The sequence below is a fragment of the Anomaloglossus baeobatrachus genome, chromosome 5 (genome assembly GCF_048569485.1).
Source record: "Anomaloglossus baeobatrachus isolate aAnoBae1 chromosome 5, aAnoBae1.hap1, whole genome shotgun sequence".
NCBI classification, from domain to species: domain Eukaryota; kingdom Metazoa; phylum Chordata; class Amphibia; order Anura; family Aromobatidae; genus Anomaloglossus; species Anomaloglossus baeobatrachus.
Window position 1 is genome coordinate 251937 of NC_134357.1, and position 17810 is coordinate 269746.

General features: G+C 49.9%; 1 protein-coding gene across 1 annotated transcript in view; it reads left to right on the forward strand.

The window, feature by feature from the left end:
* The window catches only part of MCMBP (minichromosome maintenance complex binding protein), a 229680-nt gene that overhangs the window by 44976 nt on the left and 166894 nt on the right, over nucleotides 1–17810 (forward strand). Inside the window, exon 2 of the mRNA XM_075348130.1 lies at nucleotides 3268–3350. Within this exon, the coding sequence (XP_075204245.1) occupies nucleotides 3268–3350 (83 nt within the window). The remainder of the gene's footprint in view (nucleotides 1–3267; nucleotides 3351–17810) is intronic.

Sequence of the window (17810 nt, forward strand, 5' to 3'; positions counted from 1 at the left end):
CATTCCCCCTCGGCCTGCTTCGTGCTTCCTGCTTCCGCGCTCTTCCCATCTATTTCCTGCCTCGGGGCAAGATGGGAAGGAGGTGACGTGGGGGTCAGCAGCAGCGCGCTTGCGCAGAACGAAGCAGGCCGAGGGGGAAAGCGCGGTCCCGCGATTATGGGCGGTTGCTTAGGAATAAACATCACAGCACCGCCCATAATCTTAACCCTGCGTGCACGTCACCAGCGGTGACGCTGGGCACAGTGCTCATCCACGAGAGATGGGCACTGGGCATGCGCGGGGATGGCTGGAGCAGTGGGCGGCGTCCAGAAGTATTGAAATCAGCGATGGGGGCGGCATACAGGACCAGGGGGCAGAATAACGGCCATCAGGCAGCCCGCCCCCGTGACAGATTTACAGAATCAGAAGCCAAAAAGGTACAACTTTATAAACACTTTTTTTCGGTCAGAAAGTGGGCACAATCATAACAGGGACCTTTATAGAATGCAGCCCAGGAGCTGCAGAGGGGGAATCTGTTAGGTTTTAGGGGACATTTCTGCTGACAGGTTCCCTTTAATCGTTGAATCCTGGAGGTTGCGCCATGTAAATGTCTCCTGTTAATTCACCATTCAGAAATGCAGTTTGCACATCTAAATGTTTCACTTGCATTTGCTTAGTAGATGCCATTGCGAGTTAAGTCCTGATTGTTGTATGTTTGACCACTGGAGCACACGTCTCATCATAGTCATGCCTTATATGTTTTAACTGTGCCATAACGATTGCATCTCGCTGTTGGCAGTTCTTGTAATGTCCACGTTCTTGAATTATGCATTGATTTCATTTCTGTTTCTGCTGCCTTTTATTAACTTCCTTCCTGAGAGTCGAGCTGTAGCCTCCCATGATGTGGGTTCATGTGTAGTGATGGGCGAACCTGAACTGTAAAGTTCGGGGTCCGTACCGAACACCGTGTTTTGTGCACACGATCCCAAACACTAGCTATCCTGGGAAGCTTGTGTTATAGTTCGGGTCCAGTTCAGGTCCATGGGCTGTAAAAAAAACCAAAAAAAAACCCCATTATGATTATACTGACAGGTCCCGTGATGCATCCGGCAAACTGTCTCCCGGCCTCTTCTGCTTCCGCGTCCGATCACTGCTGTGCTCCCGAGTAACTACCACTGACTAAAGGACCTTCCATGATGTTATAGCCATGTGACTAGTCTGGTGTGAATGTTATACAGACATTGGCTTACAGACTGGTCACATGGCTATGACGTCATTGAAGGTCCTGTTAACGTCCGTGACTGCTCGTCACTCGGCAGTCTTCAGCTGTGTCACGGCGATGTCATGGATTCGCTTGAACTTTCACTGTCACTGTGCGAGTCTCGCATCGCATCATCTGGCACGGCGCACACTCTTCCGACAGGAGCAGGTCGACAGCATGTATTTCCATGCAGCTGAGACTCCCCTGTCCGTAGAGTGTCAGGCTGTGTGGGGTGATGCGTATGAGTCATGCATTCTCACATTGCAAATGGAATCATACCCTCAGTGTCAGCCTGCTTCTCGCTCTGTATAGACGCTGTCTGTGCAGAGCGATGCAGCCGAGCTGACATTGCTCTCCCTGCTTCTCTCTGTAGACACTTGTCTGTACAGAGTGATGAAGCAGAGCTGACATTGCTATCCCTGCTTCTTGCTCTGTAGAGACATTTGTCCATACAGTGATGAAGCAAAGCTGACATGGCTCTTTTTGCTATATATATATATATATATATATATATATATATATATATATATATATATATATATATATATATATATATATATATATATATATATATATATATATATATATATATATATAAAAAATTTGTCTATACAGAGCGATGAAGCAGAGCTGACATTGCTCTCCCTGTGGACTACGTCGGACTAAGGATTTGTTTTTATAATAAAGATGGAGTCTCAATGGTTTTTGTTTTTTTTTTTTTTTTTTTGTTTAGTAGAAATTGATGGTGTCCATGTCTAATTTGGCGTAACACCATGAATTTCGGGCTTAGTACCTTAGGAACAGGTGTATTTTATTGTGTGAGTGGTAGCACTGTTGCATGATGGGATATGTCTAGACCTTTTTAAGAGTCTGTCAGAATATTCTGTATCTATGATTAAGATGTAGCGACTATTCATTTGTGGAAACGCGTTGGATGGAGATATTATCTTGTTCTATGCGCGAGCCTGTACCACGAGGATTGTAAACTTTGGTGTGTGTGTATAATATATATATATATATATATATATATATATATATATATATATATATATATATATATATATATATATATATATATATATATATATATATATATATATATATATATATATATATATATATATATATATATAATATATTTTTATACTTTCTACTTTTCTGCCTATGGTCCGCTGGATTCTATTTCTTGCTATTTGGAGTGCTTTCTTCCCAATGCCTGGGAGTCCTGGAGCAGACGAACATGACATATCCCCTGGACACACAATGTGGTGAACTTGGACTTTTTTTTTTCTGTTCAAATTTGTCAAACTTTACCTTTTAGTGCCTTGGTGGAATTCAAGCGTTTTTGGCTGCGGCTTTAAGGTTCAGTGTTATGTGGAATTCTTTAAGATGAAGTCATTCAGCCTGTATTTCATTCTATGCAAATGCTCCAACAAGATGGACTCAAGCTCTTCCATGTTAATGAAGTGCAATATAAGTGTTTGCCTGTATGCTTATATGCCTTAGATATTGTTAGGTTTTAGGTCTGTTATTACTATTATTTTGGAGTTTTTGTTTTATAACTACTACTATTTATTTGCGTTTGAGTATTCCAAAAAACTGGATCAGCACGAGGGAAGTCCTGGAGATGGAAATGAGCGGCTCAGATTATAGAGTATGTTTGTTAGTTTTAGAATATTAGCAGAACAGAGAGGACGGGTATGGTAATAGAGATGAGGAGGAGATATAGCGGGTGCAGAACAGTGGGGAGGATGGGTAGGTGATTGATGAGGAGTAGAGGTAGGGCAGTGCAGCACTGTGGAGAGGATGGGTAGGTGATGGACAGATGAGGAGGAGAGGTAGGGCGGTGCAGAACAGTGAAGAGCTTTATGGGTGATAGCAGTAAGTTTATATTGGACTCTATAGTGGATGGGTAACCCTTGGCGCCCTGTTGTTGCTCTTGTGTGTGTTCCTATTATCTGTAAAGCTTTGTGTACTCCTCCTTCCTTCTCCCTCCAGATATTAATAAGAATCTTCTCTTTCCATAGCTCAAAAGGACAGTTTTCCAGACTGGGAGAAGAAGGTGGCGGATATCTTTTGTGAGAAGCTGCAGTCCGATGAGCGCGGCTGGGTGAGATTTTCCTGTAGTTTTGTGCTCATTGGTCGCTGTAACATGTCCACCATTGATGCGTATTCACCCTTGGAAGCGGGGTGGTGGAGTCTGTAATCCAAACCTCCGCCTCAATTTCCCTGACTCAGACTCCCTTATACATGACTCATGTTTGTGATTAGTGATGGGTGATCCCGCCAATGTTCGGGAGCCTCGCTCGTTTGTTTTGTAAAGATCGGGATCGAGAACGCAAACTTGCGTCCGATCAAAGAACTTGGACTTCACAGTTATGGGATGGGGCAGGGGGCTGTAAAATAAAGAATATAGTTAACCCCTTCACGACCGCGGGCAGTAAAATTACGTCCTATTTTAACGTGACTTAACGACCAGGGACGTAATTTTACTGCCTAAACTTCATTTGATTGCCGTGGCCATAGCAACGGCTTTCAAATGATGTCCCCTGCTGTTTCTTACAGCAGGGGACCATTGCTTGACCCCAGGGGGGGTGGCATCGCCACCCCCTATCGACGATCGATGTGATTGGCTGTTCAAATCTGAACCGCCAACCACATCGATCGCACTAATTTCGGCAAAAATAATGCCCGAATTAGTGCGATCCTGTGAGATCCAGCTATGAGATGCCGCAGCTGCTGCAGCATATCATAGGTGGACCTCAAACATGCCGCCCCCAGCCCCTGCAGCACTGATTGGAGCGATCGTGCTATGACGCGCAATCGCTCCAATCAGTGTGCAGTGGGGCGGTCTGATCTGCCGGTGGCCGCCCTCCCCAGGCCTGTACTGCTCTGGGGACCCTCCCCCAACATGGCTGCAGCGTGGAGTGGCTGGTACTTTTGGTACCACGCCACCGCTGCTGCCGCCGCAGACGCCGCCTCTGCTGTCACCGCGCCAGCTCCAAAGGTAAGTATTGTGCTCCGGCGATGGCCCCTGCGCGCTCCCGTGAAGGCCCCTGCGCGCTCCCGTGAAGGCCCCTGCCCGTGCCCCCCCAGATCTGCCCCCCTACGCCCCGATCTGCCCCCCTACGCCCCGATCTGCCCCCCGGCATCCCGATCTGCTCCCCACGCGATCTGCCTGCCTCCTCTGTCATCTGCTTCCAAGGTTCCTTCCTTCTGCCTTTGCTTCTCCGCCCCCTCTGCTCTCCCTCTAACCCCCCCCATCTGCCCCCCCCTCTCCCCATCCCCCCCCCCCCCTGCCCCCCCCGACGTCCTCTTACCTGCCTTCACGGGTCGTCCGAGGTCTTCACTGGCCCGATCACATCTGCCTCCATCTGGGTCCTTCTGCTGATCTGTCCAACGTCCTGCCTGCTGCTGGTGTAAAGCTGTCTATCTCACTGCCTTCTTGTTCCTCTGCAACTCTTCTGGTCAGTGATCCTCTTGGTACTGTGAGTATAACTTTTTTTTTTTTTTTTTTTTTATTGTATCTTGTCCATTTTTACACTTCATCTGTCCGTGCGTCCCGCCAAGCGCTGATCAGGGATGCAGATAACGGATCTGCATCCGTGGTCAGTTTTTGGCATGACTTTTTTCCGTATTCGCGACGCTTTTTGTATCGCGTCCGTCCGTGCGTCCCGCCGAGCGCTGATCAGGGATGCAGATAACGGATCGGCATCCCTGCTCAATTTTTGGCGTGACTTTTTTCCGTATTCGCGACAATTTTTGTATGGCATCCGTCCGTGCGTCCCGCCGAGCGCTGATCAGGGATGCAGATAACGGATCGGCATCCCTGCTCAATTTTTGGCGTGACTTTTTTCCGTATTCCCGACGCTTTTTGTATCGCGTCCGACCGTGCGTCCCGCCGAGCGCTGATCAGGGATGCAGATAACGGATCGGCATCCCTGCTCAATTTTTGGCGTGACTTTTTTCCGTATTCCCGACACTTTTTGTATCGCATCCGTCCGTGCGTCCCGCCGAGCGCTGATCAGGGATGCAGATAACTGATCGGCATCCCTGCTCAATTTTTGGCGTGACTTTTTTCCGTATTCGCGACAATTTTTGTATGGCATCCGTCCGTGCGTCCCGCCGAGCGCTGATCAGGGATGCAGATAACGGATCGGCATCCCTGCTCAATTTTTGGCGTGACTTTTTTCCGTATTCCCGACGCTTTTTGTATCGCATCCGTCCGTGCGTCCCGCCGAGCGCTGATCAGGGATGCAGATAACGGATCGGCATCACTGCTCAATTTTTGGCGTGACTTTTTTCCGTATTCGCGACAATTTTTGTATGGCATCCGTCTGTGCGTCCCGCCGAGCGCTGATCAGGGATGCACATAACATATCTGCATCCATGGTCAATTTTTGGCGTGACTTTTTTTTTTATGTATCCCCGACGCTTTTTTTATCGCATCCGACCGTGCGTCCTGCAGCGACCGATCAGTGCACTGCGTCTGTGCGTTTGAAAAGTCAAATGGCGCTCCTTCTCTTCTGAGCCCCGCCATGCGCCCAAACAATTACTTTCCACCACATATGAGGTATCTGCGTACTCAGGAGAAAATGCACAATACGTTTTATGGTGCATTTTTTCCTGATAGCCTTGTGAAAAAAAAAGCTACCTAGTTGAAGCAACCGTTTTGTGGTAAAAAAAATTTTTTTCTTTTCACGGCTCAACGCTATAAACTTCTGTGAAGCCCCCAGGTGTTCAAAGTGCTCACCAAACATCTAGAAAAATTATTTGAGGGCTCTAGTTTCCAAAATGGTGTCACTTGTGGGGGAGCTCCACTGTTTAGGCACCATAGGGGGTCTCCAAACGTGACATGGCGTCCGCTAATGATTCCAACTAATTTTGCTGTCAAATGGCGCTCCTTCTCTTCTGAGCCCCGCCATGCGCCCAAACAATTACTTTCCACCACATATGATGTATCTGCGTACTCAGGAGAAAATGCACAATACATTTTATGGTGCATTTTTTCCTGTTACCCTTGTGAAAAAAAAAGCTACCTAATTGAAGCAACCGTTTTGTGGTAAAAAATTTTTTTTTTCTTTTCACGGCTCAACGCTATAAACTTCTGTGAAGCCCCCAGGTGTTCAAAGTGCTCACCAAACATCTAGAAAAATTATTTGAGGGCTCTAGTTTCCAAAATGGGGTCACTTGTGGGGGAGCTCCATTGTTTAGGCACCTCAGGGGGTCTTCAAACCTGACATGGCGTCCGCTAATGAGTGCAGCTAATTTTGCATTTAAATGGCGCTCCTTGCCTTCCGAGCACTGCCGTGTGTCCAAACATTTGATTTCCACCACATATGAGGTATCTGCGTACTCAGGAGAAAATGGACAATATATTTTATGTTGCATTTTTTCCCAATACCCTTGTGAAAAAAAAAGCTACCTAGTTGAAGCAACAGTTTTGTGGTAAAAAAAAATTTTTTTCTTTTCACGGCTCAACGTTATAAACTTCTGTGAAGCCCCCAGGTGTTCAAAGTGCTCATCAAACATCTAGAAAAAATATTTGAGGGCTCTAGTTTCCAAAATGGGGTCACTTGTGGGGGAGCTCCATTGTTTAGGCACCTCAGGGGGTCTTCAAACCCGACATGGCGTCCGCTAATTAGTGCAGCTAATTTTGCGTTCAAAAATTCAAATGGCGCTCCTTGCATTCCGAGCACTGCCGTGTGTCCAAACATTTGATTTCCACCACATATGAGGTATCTGCGTACTCAGGAGAAAATGGACAATATATTTTATGTTGCATTTTTTCCCAATACCCTTGTGAAAAAAAAAGCTACCTAGTTGAAGCAACAGTTTTGTGGTAAAAAAAAATTTTTTTCTTTTCACGGCTCAACGTTATAAACTTCTGTGAAGCCCCCAGGTGTTCAAAGTGCTCATCAAACATCTAGAAAAAATATTTGAGGGCTCTAGTTTCCAAAATGGGGTCACTTGTGGGGGAGCTCCATTGTTTAGGCACCTCAGGGGGTCTTCAAACCCGACATGGCGTCCGCTAATGAGTGCAGCTAATTTTGCGTTCAAAAATTCAAATGGCGCTCCTTCCCTTCCGAGCTCCGCTGTGCACCCAAACAATTGATTTTTACCACATATGGGGTATCGGCGTACTCAGGAGAAAATGCACAATAAATTGTAGGGTGCACTTTCTCTTTTCTCCCTTGTGAAAATGAAAATTTTATGGCTAAAGTAACATTTTTGTGTTAAAAAGTAAAATTTTCATTTTTTCCTTCCACATTGCTTTGGTTCCTGTGAAGCACCTAAAGGGTTAATAAACTTTTTGGATGTGGTTTTGAGCAGAGTGAGGGGTGCAGTTTTTAGAATGGGGTCACTTTTGGGTATTTTCTGTCACCTCGGTCTCTCAAAGTCACCTCAAATGTGATGTGGTCCCTAAAAAAAAATTATTTTCTAAATTTTGTTGGAAAAATGAGAAATTGCTGATGAACTTTGACCCCTTCTAACTTCCTAACGAAAAAAAAATTTGTTTCGAAAATTGCGCTGATGTAAAGTAGACAAGTGGGAAATGTTATTTAGTAACTATTTTGTGTGACATATTTCTCAGATTTATGGGCATAAATTTTCAAAGTTTGAAAATTGCGAAATTTTCAAAATTTTCGCCAAATTTCCTAAATTTTCACAAATAAACGCAAAAAATATCGGCCTAAATTTACCACTGACATGAAGTACAATATGTCACGAAAAAACAATCTCAGAATCGCCAGGATCCGTTGAAGCGTTCCAGAGTTATAACCTGTCAAAGTGACACTGGTCAGAATTGCAAAAAATGGCCCGGTCATTAGGGTGTTTTAGTGGCCGGGGGTGAAGGGGTTAATAATAAACATTGTCATTATACTTACAGGTCCCACTATGCGTCCTGCAGACTGTCTCCCGGACGCTTCTGCTTCTGAGTCCGACATTGCTGTGCCCCCGTGTTACAAGGACCTTCCGTGACGTCATAGCCATGTGACCAGTCTGGTGTGAAAGTTGCATAGACATTGACTTACAGACTGGTCACATGGCTACGACGTCATCGAAGGGCCTGTTAACTGAACTTTGACTGTCGCTGTGCGAGTGTCGCATCGGCATCACCTACACTGTGTGCAGAATTATTATGCAAATGAGTATATGATCACATGATACTTTTTATACATGTTGTCCTACGCCAAGCTGTATAGGCTGAGAGCCAACTACCAATTAAGTAAATCAGGTGCTGTGCATCTCTGTAATGAGGAGGGCTGCGGTGTAATGACATCAACACCCTATATAAGGTGTGCTTAATTATTAGGCAACTTCCTTTCCTTTGTCAAAATGGGTCAGAAGAGAGATTTGCCGGGCTCTGAAAAGTCCATATTGTGAGATGTCTTGCAGAGGGATGCAGCAGTCTTGAAATTGCCAAACCTTTGAAGCGTGATTACTGAACAATCAAGAGTTTCATGGCAAATAGCCAACAGGGTGGCAAGAAGCGTGCTGGGCAAAAAAGGCGCAAAATAACTGCCCATGAATTGAGGAAAATCAAGCGTGAAGATGCCAAGATGCCATTTGCCACCAGTTTGGCCATAGTTCAGACCTGCAACGTTACTGGAGTATCAAAAAGCACAAGGTGTGCCATACTCGGGGACATGGCCAAGGTAAGGAAGGCTGAAAAACCACCACCTCTGAACAAGAAACATAAGATAAAACCTCAAGACTGGGCCAAGAAATATCTGAAGACTGATTTTTCACAGGTTTTATGGTGGACTGATGAAATGAGTGACTCTTGATGGGCCAGATGGATGGGCCAGAGGCTGGATCAGTAAAGGGCAGAGAGCTCCACTCCGACTCAGGCGCCAGCAAGGTGGAGGTGGGGACTGGTATGGGCTGGGATCATCAAAGATCAACTTGTGGGAGCTTTTTGAGTTGAGGATGGAATGAAGCTCAACTCCGAGACCTACTGCCAGTTTCTGGAAGACAACTTCTTCCAGCAGTGGTACAGGAAGAAGTTGGTATCTTTCAAGAAAAACATGATTTTCATGCAGGACAATGCTTCATCACATGCCTCCAACTACTCCACAGCGTGGCTGGCCAGTAAAGGTCTAAAAGATTAAAAAAATAATGACATGGCCCTCTTGTTCACCTAATCTGAACCCCATAGAGAACCTGTGGTCCTTCATAAAATGTGAGATCTACAGGGAGGGAAAACAGTCCACCTCTGGGAGCAGTGTCTGGAGGCTGTGGTGGCTGCTGCACGCAATGTGGATCGTAAACAGATCAAGCAATGGCAGAATCTATGGATGGTTGGCTGCTGAGTGTCATCAGAAAGGAAGGGGGCTATATTGGGACTCATATTTTTTGGGGTTTTGTTTTTGCATGTCAGAAATGTTTATTTCTACATTTTGTGCAGTTGTATTGGTTTACCTGGTGAAAATAAACAAGTGAGATGGGAATAGATTTGGTTTTTTTTAAAGGGGTTATCCGGCTTATTTTGAGTCTTTTTTCATTCTTACCCTATTGGGCTACATTGGGGCAGGTAAGTAGATAGAGACCACTTACCTGCCCTGCTGTCTGCCCCTCTCCCCCGGCTCAGAGTGGTTATGTGACTGCTCCTGCCGCGATTTTGCTGCTTCCGGTCATTTCATGTCAACATGGGCAGGGCCATGTTGACATGCAAATGTGGAAACAGCATGTCGCCGCCCTGCTGGGCGGGTACTATGCGTGGAGTCCCCGCCCCCTTCCCTGCACCCTCCCACACATTCCCCCGCACCCCGTACTCTGCCCACAACCTCCCCCTGCACTGCTGTGGGACCCGTGACCTGGGGGCGGGGCCTGGCGGCGGCTGCCGTGGTATCAGCGCCAGCACCTGACTTACTGCTCAGGATCACCCATTCAAATGTACCGGCATCACAGATCACAGATGCCGGTACATTTGAAAGCGCTGATGAGAGGGAGCGCACCGCTGCTTCTCATCACTGCCCCGCTGTCTGTGCTCTCTTCAGCACAGCGGTGACGTCACTACTGTGCTGATATGGCCAGAGCACAGACAGCGGACGAACGTGCAGGAGCAGCAGGGACGGGTGAGTATGTACTCCCTACATGTGTTCCCAATGGGGGTAGGGGGGGGTCGGTGCAGAGCGCCGTGTGTGCGTGCAGTGCAGAGCCTGATGTGTGTATGCGGTGCAAAGCCTGATGTGTGTATGCGGTGCAGAGCCTGATGTGTGTATGCGGTGCAGAGCCTGATGTGTGTGTGTGCGGTGCAGAGCCTGATGTGTGTGTGCGGTGCAGAGCCTGATGTGTGTGTGCGGTGCAGAGCCTGATGTGTGTGTGCGGTGCAGAGCCTGATGTGTGTGTGCGGTGCAGAGCCTGATGTGTGTGTGCGGTGCAGAGCCTGATGTGTGTGTGTGCGGTGCAGAGCCTGATGTGTGTGTGTGCGGTGCAGAGCCTGATGTGTGTGTGTGCGGTGCAGAGCCTGATGTGTGTGTGTGCGGTGCAGAGCCTGATGTGTGTGTGTGCGGTGCAGAGCCTGATGTGTGTGTGTGTGCGGTGCAGAGCCTGATGTGTGTGTGTGCGGTGCAGAGCCTGATGTGTGTGTGTGCGGTGCAGAGCCTGATGTGTGTGTGTGCGGTGCAGAGCCTGATGTGTGTGTGTGCGGTGCAGAGCCTGATGTGTGTGTGTGCGGTGCAGAGCCTGATGTGTGTGTGTGCGGTGCAGAGCCTGATGTGTGTGTGTGCGGTGCAGAGCCTGATGTGTGTGTGTGCGGTGCAGAGCCTGATGTGTGTGTGTGCGGTGCAGAGCCTGATGTGTGTGTGTGCGGTGCAGAGCCTGATGTGTGTGTGTGTGCGGTGCAGAGCCTGATGTGTGTGTGTGTGCGGTGCAGAGCCTGATGTGTGTGTGTGTGTGCGGTGCAGAGCCTGATGTGTGTGTGTGTGCGGTGCAGAGCCTGATGTGTGTGTGTGTGCGGTGCAGAGCCTGATGTGTGTGTGTGTGTGCGGTGCAGAGCCTGATGTGTGTGTGTGCGGTGCAGAGCCTGATGTGTGTGTGTGCGGTGCAGAGCCTGATGTGTGTGTGTGTGCGGTGCAGAGCCTGATGTGTGTGTGTGCGGTGCAGAGCCTGATGTGTGTGTGTGCGGTGCAGAGCCTGATGTGTGTGTGTGCGGTGCAGAGCCTGATGTGTGTGTGTGTGTGTGTGTGTGTGCGGTGCAGAGCCTGATATGTGTGTGTGTGTGTGTGCGGTGCAGAGCCTGATATGTGTGTGTGTGTGTGCGGTGCAGAGCCTGATGTGTGTGTGTGTGTGCGGTGCAGAGCCTGATGTGTGTGTGTGTGCGGTGCAGAGCCTGATGTGTGTGTGTGTGTGCGGTGCAGAGCCTGATGTGTGTGTGTGTGTGTGCGGTGCAGAGCCTGATGTGTGTGTGTGTGCGGTGCAGAGCCTGATGTGTGTGTGTGTGCGGTGCAGAGCCTGATGTGTGTGTGTGTGCGGTGCAGAGCCTGATGTGTGTGTGTGTGCGGTGCAGAGCCTGATGTGTGTGTGTGTGTGCGGTGCAGAGCCTGATGTGTGTGTGTGTGCGGTGCAGAGCCTGATGTGTGTGTGTGTGCGGTGCAGAGCCTGATGTGTGTGTGTGTGCGGTGCAGAGCCTGATGTGTGTGTGTGTGTGCGGTGCAGAGCCTGATGTGTGTGTGTGTGCGCGGTGCAGAGCCTGATGTGTGTGTGTGTGTGTGTGCGCGGTGCAGAGCCTGATGTGTGTGTGTGTGTGTGTGCGGTGCAGTGCAGAGCCTGATGTGTGTGTGTGTGTGCGGTGCAGAGCCTGATGTGTGTGTGTGTGTGTGCGGTGCAGAGCCTGATGTGTGTGTGTGTGTGCGGTGCAGAGCCTGATGTGTGTGTGTGTGTGCGGTGCAGAGCCTGATGTGTGTGTGTGTGTGTGTGTGTGTGTGTGCGGTGCAGAGCCTGATGTGTGTGTGCGGTGCAGAGCCTGATGTGTGTGTGCGGTGCAGAGCCTGATGTGTGTGTGTGTGTGTGTGTGTGTGTGCGGTGCAGAGCCTGATGTGTGTGTGTGTGCGGTGCAGAGCCTGATGTGTGTGTGCGGTGCAGAGCCTGATGTGTGTGTGTGTGTGCGTGTGTGCGGTGCAGAGCCTGATGTGTGTGTGTGTGCGCGGTGCAGAGCCTGATGTGTGTGTGTGTGTGCGCGGTGCAGAGCCTGATGTGTGTGTGTGTGTGTGCGCGGTGCAGAGCCTGATGTGTGTGTGTGTGTGTGCGCGGTGCAGAGCCTGATGTGTGTGTGTGTGTGTGCGGTGCAGTGCAGAGCCTGATGTGTGTGTGTGTGTGCGGTGCAGAGCCTGATGTGTGTGTGTGTGTGCGGTGCAGAGCCTGATGTGTGTGTGTGTGTGCGGTGCAGAGCCTGATGTGTGTGTGTGTGTGCGGTGCAGAGCCTGATGTGTGTGTGTGTGTGTGTGTGTGTGTGCGGTGCAGAGCCTGATGTGTGTGTGCGGTGCAGAGCCTGATGTGTGTGTGTGTGTGTGTGTGTGTGCGGTGCAGAGCCTGATGTGTGTGTGTGTGTGCGGTGCAGAGCCTGATGTGTGTGTGTGTGCGGTGCAGAGCCTGATGTGTGTGTGTGTGCGTGTGTGCGGTGCAGAGCCTGATGTGTGTGTGTGTGTGCGTGTGTGCGGTGCAGAGCCTGATGTGTGTGTGCGGTGCAGAGCCTGATGTGTGTGTGCGGTGCAGAGCCTGATGTGTGTGTGTGTGTGTGTGCGGTGCAGAGCCCGATGTGTGTGTGTGCGGTGCAGAGCCCGATGTGTGTGCGGTGCAGAGCCCGATGTGTGTGCGGTGCAGAGCCCGATGTGTGTGCGGTGCAGAGCCCGATGTGTGTGCGGTGCAGAGCCCGATGTGTGTGCGGTGCAGAGCCCGGTGTGTGCGGTGCAGAGCCCGATGTGTGCGTGCGGTGGTGCAGAGCCCGATGTGTGCGTGCGGTGGTGCAGAGCCCGATGTGTGCGTGCGGTGGTGCAGAGGCCGATGTGTGCGTGCGGTGGTGCAGAGCCCGATGTGTGCGTGCGGTGGTGCAGAGCCCGATGTGTGCGTGCGGTGGTGCAGAGCCCGATGTGAGGCTGTTATTTGCAATGCTGTAGTGATAACAGGTCAGGTGCTGGGGCAGAATATACTGACAGGGACTGTGTGTGCAGGGGGCGAGGCTGGACACTGGGGAGGGGCTGGACACTGAGGCCGGGCGGTGCCAGCTCTTACTGGGAGGTTTAGCACAGGAAGTGGTCAGTTTGCTTGTGCTGAATGTAAACAAGGAGCTGCAGAGAATAAAGGGATAATTCAAGAGGAACAAAAGTTAGAAAACAAAAAATAACAATGTAGGGGTGTTTTATATGGCAATACAGCACAGATTAGCTTAAACTCAAAAATTTTTGTTATGTCGGACAACCCCTTTAAGTTGCCTAATAATTCTGCACAGTAAGGCCTTGTGCGCACTAGGCGTTTTTGCCGCGTTTTTAGCGGCGTTTTTTACCGCGTTTTTGTGCTGAAAACGCAGTGACATTGCTTCCCCAGCAATGTCAATGGGTTTTCATAAGTACTGTCCGCACACAGCGGTTTTTTTTTTAGCTGCGTTTTTGTGGTCACCACAAAAACGCAGCATGTCAATTATTACTGCGTTTTTCACCCATTGAGTTCAATGAGATGTTCAAAAACGCAATGAAAAAGGCACATTGCAAATATAGCTGCGTTTCTATGACTAAAAACGCAGCTATAAACGCAAGGGGTGGGTACTACAGTGATGTGTACAGGAAGAGGATTCCTTCTGTTGGTAAACACAGAAGCAGGAATCCTCCCGGTACCGTCACCGCTGCCTCCACCTCCCGTCCTGTGCATGTCAGCTCCGTGCGGCGCCATGTCTGGGCGGGAGGTGGAGGCAGCGGCGAAAACCAAAGTGAACAGTAGAAAAAAAAAAAGTCATATACTCACCTGTCTGCAGGGTCCCGGTGCCATGCCCGCTCCTGTCCCGGTCCCGCCGCTCTGGCTGTGTGCAGTCTCCCCGGGGCAGGACCTTGCTTGCAGGACCTGGCGGTGGATCACCTGATGCAGTCACCTGACGCATCAGCTGATCGTAGTCTCGCCGGCTTTTTCGCGCCCGGCCGGCTATCAGCTGATCCTGCCGTCAGGGGACTTCATCAGCTGATTACCGGCAGCTCCGGCAGCGATCGGACGGGATCAGACTCCTGTCCAATCGATCGCTCCAGGAGCTGCCGGTAATCAGCACAGCAAATAAGTGAGTATTTTTTTTTTTTTTGCACCGATGCATCTGCTGATTGTATAACCGGCTTTTCTACAATCAGCTGATGTGTGATGTGCTTCAGGCACTTGATCCTGACACATCATCTGATCGCTTTGCCTTCCAGCAAACCGATCAGATGATATTGGATCCTGATTGGACGGTGCGGGACCCTGACCCAGGATTACTGCGGAGGGGGGTTTATTTCAATAAAGATGGAGTCTCTAATTGTGTTGTGTTTTATTTCTAATAAAAAAAAATTTCTGTGTTGTTTATTTTTTTTTTTTTATCATTACTAGAAATTCATGGTGGCCATGTCTAATATTGGCGTGACACCATGAATTTCGGGCTTAGGGCTAGCTGATAATATACAGCTAGCCCTAACTCCATTATTACCTAGCTAGCCACCCGGCATCAGGGCAGCTGGAAGAGTTGGATACAGCGCCAGAAGATGGCGCTTCTATGAAAGCGCCATTTTCTGGGGTGGCTGCGGACTGCAATTCGCAGTGGGGGTGCCCAGAGATCTTGGGCACCCTGCACTGTGGATTCCAATCCCCAGCTGCCTAATTGTACCCGGCTGGACTCAAAAATTAGGCGAAGCCGACGTCATTTTTTTTTTTTTTTTTTAATTATTTCATGAAATTCATGAAATAATTAAAAAAAAGGGCTTCTCTATATTTTTGGTTCCCAGCCGGGTACAAATAGGCAGCTGGGGGTTGGGGGCAGCCCGTACCTGCCTGCTGTACCCGGCTAGCATACAAAAATATGGCGAAGCCCATGTCATTTTTTTTTTCTTTTTGGGCAAAAAACTGCATACACTAGTGAATGGAGGATGCTGAGCCTTGTAGTTCTGCAGCTGCTGTCTGCTCTCCTGCATACACTAGTTCTGCAGCTGTCTGCTCTCCTGCATACAATGAACATTTTGAAGAAGGAAATGACATCAGACCTTGTTTTTTTTTTTTTTTTCATCAACAATCTTTAATGGCATTGTGCACTGATTAAAAACGCAGTGAGCAAAAACGCAGCAAAAAACGCACCAAATCGCGGCAAAAACGCATGCGTTTTTGCCGCGTTTTTTTTAGCCGCGGGTGCGTTTTTTGAGACAATAACGCACATAAAAACGCAGCGTGAAAAAAACGCCTAGTGCGCACATACCCTAATAGTTACCTGCACAAACAGATCTCCTCCTAAGATAGCCAAATCTAAAAAACCCCTCCAACTGCCAAAAATATTAAGCTTTGATATGAGTCTTTTGGGTTGATTGAGAACATAAGTTGTTGATCATTAAAGGGGTTATCCGGCTTCTTTGACATTTTTTTTTTTTTATTTCCCTATTGGGCTACATTGGGGCAGGTAAGTAGATAGAGACCACTTTCCTGCCCTGCTGTCAGCCCCTCTTCCCCGGCTCAGAGCGGTCATGTGACCGCTCCTGCCGCGATTTTGCTGCTTCCGGTCTTTGCATGGGCAGGGCCATGTTGACATGCAAATGTGGAGCAGCATGTCACCTCCCTGCTGGGTGTCTACAGTGCGAGGAGTCACCGCCCCCTTCCCTGCACCCTCCCACACATTCCCCCGCACCTCCAGTAACCTCCCCCTGCACTGCTGTGGGGGTCCGTGACCTGGGGGCGGGGCCTGGCGGCAGCTGCCGTGGTGTCAGCGCCAGTACCGGGCCCCCTGCCCAGGATCGCACATTAAAATGTACCGGCATCACAGATCACCGATGCCGGTACATTTGAAAGTGCTGATGAGAAGCAGCGCAGCGCAGCTTCTCATCACTGTCCCTCCCGCTGTCTGTGCTCTCTTCAGCACAGCGGTGACGTCAGAGCACAGACAGCGCGCGAACGTGCAGGAGCGGCGGGGACCGAGGACAGGTGAGTATGTACTCCACATGTGTTCCCTATGGGGATGGGGATGGGGGGGCTGGCAGAGCCATATGTGTGCGTGTGCAGAGCCATGTGTGTGCGTTTACGGTGCAGAGCCATGTGTGTGCGTGTGCGGTGCAGAGCCATGTGTGTGCGTGTGCAGAGCCATGTGTGTGCGTGTACGGTGCAGAGCCATGTGTGTGCGTGTGCAGAGCCATGTGTGTGCGGTGCAGAGCCATGTGTGTGCGTGTGCAGAGCCATGTGTGTGCGTGTACGGTGCAGAGCCATGCGTGTGCAGAGCCATATGTGTGCGTGTGCAGAGCCATGTGTGTGCGTGTACGGTGCAGAGCCATATGTGTGCGTGTGCGGTACAGAGCCATATGTGTGCGTGTGCAGAGCCATGTGTGTGCGTTTACGGTGCAGAGCCATGTGTGTGCGTGTACGGTGCAGAGCCATATGTGTGCGTGTGCGGTACAGAGCCATATGTGTTCGTGTACAGAGCCATGTGTGTGCGTTTACGGTGCAGAGCCATGTGTGTGCGTGTGCAGAGCCATATGTGTGCGTGTGCAGTACAGAGCCATATGTGTGCGTGTGCAGAGCCATGTGTGTGCGTGTACGGTGCAGAGCCATGTGTGTGCGTGTGCAGAGCCATATGTGTGCGTGTGCGGTACAGAGCCATATGTGTACGGTGCAGAGCCATGTGTGTGCGTGTACGGTACAGAGCCATATGTGTGCGTGTGCAGAGCCATGTGTGTGCGTGTACGGTGCAGAGCCATATGTGTGCGTGTGCGGTACAGAGCCATATGTGTACGTGTGCAGAGCCATGTGTGTGCGTTTACGGTGCAGAGCCATGTGTGTGCGTGTACGGTGCAGAGCCCGATGTGGGGCTGTTATTTGCAATGCTGTAGTGATACCAGGTCAGGTGCTGGGGAAGAATATACTGACAGGGACTGTGTGTGCAGGGGGTGGGCAGGGGGCGAGGCTGGACACTGGGGTGGGGCTGAACACAGGCTGGGCGGTGACAGCTGTGACTGGGAGGTTTTGCACAGGAAGTGGTCAGTTTGCTGGATCTGAATGTAAACAAGAAGCTGCAGAGACTTAGGGTACCTTCACACTTAGCGATGCAGCAGCGATCGGACCAGCGATCTGACCTGGTCAGGATCGCTGCTGCATCGCTACATGGTCGCTGGTGAGCTGTCAAACAGGCAGATCTCACCAGCGACCAGTGACCAGCCCCCAGCCAGCAGCGACGTGCAAGCGACGCTGCGCTTGCACGGAGCCGCCGTCTGGAAGCTGCGGAGACTGGTAACTAAGGTAAACATCGGGTATGGTTACCCGATGTTTACATTAGTTACCAGCGCACACCGCATAGCTGTGTGTGCAGGGAGCAGGGAGCCGCGCACACTGAGCGCTGGCTCCTTGCTCTCCTAGCTGCTGT